The following is a 7794-nucleotide window of genomic DNA, read 5'->3' on the forward strand; positions in this document are numbered from 1 at the left end:
TGAGGCCTCGAGGCCCTCCATTTCTATAAATTCCGCCGTTTCAAGCATCTGTCCACTCCTATAATTCCCACAAAATCTTTGAACTCCGTAACATGGCCTGGTCTAGTCTAACTCGTAATTTATTAAAGTTATGTTAAGTTTTAAAAGTTTTGTTAAAACAAAAAGCAGTTTGATCCGAATAAGTTCATTGATCCGTGAGACTTGAGAAAGGCTGAATTGAAACGGCTTGTGGCCAAATAATAAGAATAGTTCAAACTCAAAGTCGACTATTTTATTGTGAGATTGAAATAAAGTTAGGCCTATATTTCTGGTTAGCTAGTTGTATTGTATTAATTGATTAGTACTTTTTGTTAATATATTTATCTGATCTGAATGATATCGATTATTAATTATACGTTAGTGATGTCAAAAGTCATTATATTTTGTAGAAATTTATGTCTAACAAAAATATTTTCTTCTAGGTTGTACACAAGATATTTTTTATAGAACGATAGAGATTCAGATTGAAACTATCAATCAAATCTCTACTTGAAGTCAAAACTTGAATTAAAAGACATCAAATTTGTATTAAGAAGACATCATATACAACTTAAATTGTATTAAAACCACCAAACAGTTCATATGTAATGGGCATCATTAGTGATCTAAAGTTTTGGAGAATTAGTACTTAAGTAATATTAGGATTATTTTATTTGTGAATTTGAGACTTGATTAGCAAGTAGCAACACTATGTAATATTATTTTGTAAATATTTTTATATTAGAATTTAAATTTTAAAAACAAGAAAAAAATATTATTTTTCAAAAAGTGGATTGACCCAACCCGCAACCCATGTTGAGTTGGATTGGGCTGCCTATTTTAGGCCCATCATATAAGTTTTGCTTTACTAGGTTCATCTGAACTCAATACTTTCGATGCAAAACACAAATTTATATGTAAAGTTCGGTTAAATAGCTATAAATAGTAGATATGAACCCATAACTTTAAAGTATAATGAGTTCAACGTTAAGAACAATAGAGATTGAACTCATAAAGAGTTTAAATCATAGATATGCCTCTAATTTCAGTTTGGCTCATTAATCTACTGAGAGAATAGGTTATAGAAAGGAACAAACATTTTTGGTACAACCTAGAAAAACAACTTTTCCTTTTGTTTCCATTGTGTTGCTTCTTATAAAGATATGCATTGGGCTCCCGGTCCACGCTCCAGTTAACCCTGGGCTTGACAAGGGTGTTATTAGTAGGTAAGAGTCCCACATTGGTTGGGGAATGGACGGTCGATCTGCTTATAATTTGAGCATAAGAGAAAGAATGGCAAATGACATAAAAATGTCTTGAAGAGAATGATAACAACAGTCCACAAACATAAAAAAAAAAGCCAGGATGAAACCTATCATCCCATTTTCTGTGAGAATACAAAATTAGGCATTACACAATGTAAAGAAGAAAGAGTTAACAGGAGAGACATACACCAGATGTTTGTAACGATATTCTTGAGTTACTGAGTGATGCTTAATGGTATGTACACAAGTCTCACACATTCAACCATCGCGACTTTTAAAAGCTTCGTGACATATTAAGTTCATCTGATTCATAGCAATGTGCCTTCAGGACCTGCCCTCTTATCGGCTGCTTTTTTAAGTTAGTCCTAGCTCTTCGAGGTGTATTCCGAGCTTGTTTCTCATACCTGAATACAGAACTAAAACACGCGATAACAGAGCTCTCAAACAACAAATGGACAATGACTAAATCATTTGTGGACTAATATAACACCAAGAAAGAGACTTGTACTTACAGCCTAGCCTTCTTTTTTTCTTTCTGCATTGCTAATAGATTCTCTTTACTGTCCATCTGTGAGTTACATGAAACCTCCTGATCGTTGGCAGCAGGTGAATCCACGTACTCGTTACCACTGCTTTCACTGCTCAGCCTTGATGCTGAGAAGGACAAGGAGGAAAAGTTTGTTCTTATAGGCGGAGGACAGTCCTTGATCGTGGGAATGTGCTCACCGTGGCCTTGGCCAAAGTGAGTTGAATGTCTTGAACGGACCGATGAAGCTGTTGATATGTCCTGTCATCAGTAAAAGAAACTTCTAATAACATGACTAAGTAAAACATATGTTGTAAGGCAGGCAAAACTATGAAGACCTCAACCTTCTTAACATAGCTGTAATCTGATCTATCGATCGATGAATCATTCTCCATAGATGAACATGTCGTATCCTCCTCGAGAAGAGTGTTGTTCAGATCCTGCTCCTCACCGAAGAGTTCTTCAAAGTTTTGGAAGGTCAAATCAACATCAGGCATATTGGAATTATCGAAACATTCTAGTTCAGCATAAGCTCCTAGATCTTGCAGATTTTGAAGCCAAAGCTGCAGAATTCATATAATGATCAAGCTCATACTTCATTAATCAACGCGGAGAATGCCAGTACAACAGTATTCCTTACATCTATTCGGTCAAATTGCCAACATAAACTAAACAGACGGAAAAAGATAAAGAAGCGCGAGAGGATTAACTACAGACAGGGATCATGCAGCAAAAACTTTGCTGGCAACTATATAACAGGTAGGACTTTAACATTCAAGGAAAGAAATGATATCTTCAGCTTGATACCGAAAGAAGATGAATTATAGTCTAGTTACATGATCAAAAGGGTGAAAACACGTTACGTATATGGGAATCAACTATACCTTACTTTCAGATTTGCATGTGCATTTCATGTTCCTGTCAACTTTGACAACCTAAGGCTACAATCTTCCCGGAGACAAAATACTATCTTTTGTATAGGTTCAATCCTAGGGAAGCATGGGATCTGGGGAGCTGTACGCAGGTCTTACCTCTACCTCGTAGAGATAGAGAGGTTGTTTCTGATAGACCCTCCTCGGCTTAAATAAAGCATTCCAAACAGTTTGAAAAAGGGGATACAGATATAGGAGCAATAACAACAACGAAATAATGTGAAATGGAGAGCATAACAGAATAGACAGAAGAAAGAACAGCAACAACAACCACGAAATAATGCAATAACCGGGACACAAAAAACACAGGTGATAGCCGAAATTGAAGAACTAGTTATATGGCAATGCTTTCTTGGGAAGAAGCTTTTAAATATTCGCGTTAATGCTCCAATTTGAGCCATGAATGTTTCATGGAGTATGCAAATGAAACGTTAAACGTGTGAAGTAGGATAACAGAGAGAATGACAGAGAGTAGCAGCAGACCTGACTACTCTGAACCGGACTTTTACATTCCCAGAACGAATCACCATCTGGCAACGGTAATGGAAACGATTCAGCAACTGGACTTTCATGAGTACTGCCCCAATCCTGAAGTTCAGTGCCAAGATCAAGTGAACTCTGCAAGCAATCAAATTTGTTATGCATATTCCATGATGTACAATTTTTCAATGAAGAAACATTATTTCGACTTTCTCCACTTGTTAAATTGTTACTGCCCTCAGTAAGCTGAAGTCTTTCCAAGTCAAGAATCTGCTGTAGAATAAGAGAAGTATTCTCCCTCCGTTTACGCAAGCTTAACACCTAAACCAATGAAGCAAGTAACCGTAGAGGTAAGTATATCATACATGACTTGGAAAGAACATAATAAAGAACCTGATACAGTAAGTTATACGGTAAGTTCACTTGTTGTTACAATCTACAGTATATACAAGGATTTATCCCTCAGGAGAGCCTGCATCGCGTAGCCATTACTAATAAGATTAATTAACTGCGTTAAAATCATTCGTTCTATCATCAAACTACGATAACATAGACGTCCTTATTAATCAAACTCAAATCCATCTCAACAGTATCTGCATGACTGAGACAAGATATACTAGTATTCAGAATCATTCCGGGAAGCACTTCATCCAAAATCATCAACGTTTTATGAGATATCACAGATAAAAAGATCAAAAAGAACGATGAATTCTGCAACATTTCAAGTCAAGATTTCAGGAAAAAGCTATATAACAATAGGCATTTGGTTACTACTATCTAACCTTAGTGTAGTAACTAGTTGATCCCACTTCTGATTCTGGAGAAACAACAAGACCTGTGAAGTCAAGTTCAGAAGCTAAGGAAGACCCCCCGGTGACGAGTGAGACCGTTTAAATTTTTTTGGAGTGACCTTAGCTCCATTCGCTTTACCATTCGATGTTGAGATGAACTGATCTGGTGGAGTGACATTTTCCAAATCTTTCAAGCCAAATCCCCATAATGCTGCCAAATCCTTAGCAGAAGGAGACCCCATGTAACTGGTGATCACTTTTCTCTGGTGCTGAGAAGAGAGATCATGATGGCATCGGTCACAGTCACGACACATGAACGATTGATGATCAGAACATCGAATATAAGCAGGGTTGTGTCCACAGCCCTCGCAGACAAGAGTACGAGGATGCCGATTAGAGAGGGCATTAGCTGAATGAACCTTAGCATCACAAGATAAACAAAGGTGTGCTGCATCAGCTTCACAATACACCACTGGCATCAATAACATGCAAAATTCACATGCTTTCTCCATTTCCATCTTTACAAATTCGAACGACCCTCGAAACAGTTCTGCACATCTAAGCCATAATGTAGTTATAGGAAGTAAAATGAATAAATTTCAGTTCATAGTAAGGCTAAATCGGCTACGAGTTCATTTGAACTCATAACTTTTGACACGGTGTACAGATAACAACAACAACAACAACAAACCCAGTGTAATCACACAAGTGGAGTCTGAGGAGGATAGGATGTACGCAAGCCTTACCTCCACCTTCTCGAATGTAGAGAGGTTGTTTCCGAAAGACCCTTGACTGAACAAACAGTGAAAAAGAGGCAATAACACCAAACAAACACCACAACAAGATAATCAAATATAACAAGAAGTAGTGATAGAAATCTAAAAACAAGGGAAAGAAACCAATAATACTAAACTCTAAGAAAAGGGAAAACCTACAAAAATATCAAGAAATATAAGATTTGAACCCATAATTTAAATCCTGGATCCACCTCTGTACTAGATCTTTATCACAAAATTTCTCAGAATCACTAAACTCAAACAACAATTGAAATAGTTTTCTATTCTTACCAACTAAAATTCTCAGTGATAAATGTAAATCCCTAATATCTACTTGTACCAAACTTCTAGGGATTTGTGCCTAATTCACTTGACCATTATCTAGTAGTGGAACACACATTATACCTAAATTAAGCAATTCACTTTTTCACAAAGCATAATCAAACTATTCACTCTCTGGTTATGTTGATCTGACTCTCCAAATATGTTGTTTCACCCGTTAATCGAGGAGTCGATATTCAAACAAGGGGATTCAACAATTTAAATATATATACAAAAAAAAAAGAATTACTCTATTTCCATAGTATAATATTTCAACTAAGATGGTTCAATTGGACCCCTTTGCACCCCCTCTGCCTCCCCCGTATCGAATTCTCTAAAAATGCACTACTTTTAGAGGATCCAACAATATTTCAAAGAGTCCGAGCAAGATTAGCTCTCCAATAGTAAAACTATCCTACTACACATTTCAAAAAATTCAAAAACTCCTCAAATGAAAATAACAAGAAACAAAATTCCATTATATGTTAACAAAACCAATACTTAGTAGCTATATTACTCAGACCCCGTGTCAGATCCTCCAAAAATAAATTACTTTTAGAGGATCCAACACGCACTCAGTCATATTTTTGAACAGTCCGAACAACATATAGCTTAGTAGTAACATCAATTTACTTGACAACAATTGTTGTCTAGACATCCAAAATTCTACTATAATCACATAACTAGTAAAAACAAAAGTATAGAAATTAATTTAAATTAAAGTAATGAACCTGTGATTAATGTCTTCCAAGAAGTCAACTTTCTTGAATCAACAAAAAAAAAAATTAGAAAATTTCTTGAGATAAAAAAAAAGTGATTTTTTGAGAGTCACAAGAATATATATCCTATCATATTATAAACACTTCTCTTGATGTACTTTTCATGAAGTTCTTCCTGTTATCTACTTTTCTAAAAAGACAAAAAATAATAAAATAAAAAGTGGCAAATGGCAATGAACTTTTTGGTATGACGTGGCATTTTATGTATGGGTTTAGCTGACGTGGAGGTGACACGTCAGCTAAAAGTGGGACCCAAAAGCGTTATCTAACTAGTTTGCATGTGAAGTGGAGTGATCCAATTGCTGGCAGATTAGAGCCAATACAAATTCGCCACGTTAGGTGTAACAGATTAGATATGACTGATATATTTTGGAGCACGAGACGGATTCAGAATTTAATCGGTACAAGTTCATTTTTATTATTGAACTCATCGTATTCTTTTGAGTTATAAGTTTCAATTGATAATTTATTATAGTTTTAATGAGTTTACTATGCATAAATTTATTAGTTTAAAAATACTGAATTCAGATAAATTTAGCATCGCCTTTATCAAGATTCCAGAATCATCCAATTTGGAAAGAAGTGACAAAAGAAAGTTCCTGGAAAAAGAGGATTTTTTAAAATAATAAATAGCTATTCGAAATTTCTTCATTTTAGGATCTTTTAATGTATGTAAATTATTTTCAAAATTCCTTTGAACAATCTTTATGAATTTTGTTATTTTGATTATTTGTACTATGATAATTGAATTTCGATAAAGCTTGAATAATTTTATAGGAATCTAATTTTATTCGAAAAGGTTGTATCATTGATCGAATGCATACAAGTTTTATTTTAATAATGATCTTATTAAAATCGTAATGTTATTGAACGACACGATTCATATTTCATACAATATTATATAGTGATAATGTAGGTATAAAGGTTTGTTTGAATTGTTATATATCACTATCGTCTATTAATAAATAAATAAAATCGTCCAGAAAATTAAAAAAAGATGAGTCATAGTTGATGAAGACAAGTTGCAATTTAATAAATAAAAGTGCTCTAATCCCCTAATTTTATACTCTCTTTATCCCAGTTCCTATGAATTACTTTTTTTTAGTTGGTTAAAAAAAGAATGACACATTTCTATATTACGTAACAACTTAACATTAAAAATGTTCATTTTATCCTTGATAAAGTGATTTATAGCTACACAAATATCTATTATTTATTTTAGATCACAAATTTCAAAAGTTTTTTTTTCTTAAATTTCATGTAAAATCAAAGTAACTCCTATAAAATGAGACGTCAATAGTAGTAAATAAAGTAATTTACATAAGTATAAACAAGTACGTAGTCAAGAGAGAGCTATCTTAGATGGAATGGACCAAATCTTCAATAGAAGGCCCATATCTGCTACTAATAGTTAGCCCATCGAAAATTTCTGGTTAATTTTTATTTTTGTAAAAATTACACAAATCTCATAGTCAATTAGTGTTAAGAACTAATTACATTTTATTCCTACTCTTTTTCAAATTACAAAAATCCCTTAAAATTTAAGGTGTTTTTTTTTTTTTTTTTTTTTTTTTTATGACAAGGGAAACCCGCAGCCGCTACCCTTTGGGTGCGCACAGGGTAAAACCCCCGCTCCTATGCAATATCTCGCAAATCACATAGGAGAGGTAATCCGCACTAGGCAAGCCCGGTGCGACGAGCTCGACCCAGAAGGCAAACCCCTTGCTTTCGCTGGCAAGGGGTTTCGAACTTGAGACCTCCAACATCGAAGTCCAAAGCCCAAACCACTGGGCCACTCCAAAGGGGCCCTTAAAATTTAAGGATTTTGTATACATCACTCAACGTTCCAATACATCGCGTCCCGAGACATTATGTTTATTGATACAAAGCACACATGACCCAATAC

The 7794-nt window shown here is 34.7% G+C and overlaps 1 protein-coding gene across 1 annotated transcript; it reads right to left on the reverse strand.

Moving 5' to 3' along the window:
• Window positions 1-1510: 1510 nt before the first annotated feature.
• On the reverse strand, window positions 1511-4556 carry LOC125813369 (putative zinc finger protein At1g68190). Its single transcript, XM_049492868.1, is given in 6 exon segments — window positions 1511-1687; window positions 1796-2070; window positions 2154-2372; window positions 3225-3542; window positions 4004-4086; window positions 4089-4556. Coding segments are annotated over 6 exon segments (1467 nt in total). The 5' UTR covers window positions 4531-4556; the 3' UTR covers window positions 1511-1557.
• Between the last annotated feature and the right edge of the window lie 3238 nt (window positions 4557-7794).

Source organism: Solanum verrucosum, unplaced genomic scaffold, assembly GCF_900185275.1.
Source record: "Solanum verrucosum unplaced genomic scaffold, falcon-dt-bn FXZP01000203.1, whole genome shotgun sequence".
Lineage (NCBI taxonomy): Eukaryota > Viridiplantae > Streptophyta > Magnoliopsida > Solanales > Solanaceae > Solanum > Solanum verrucosum.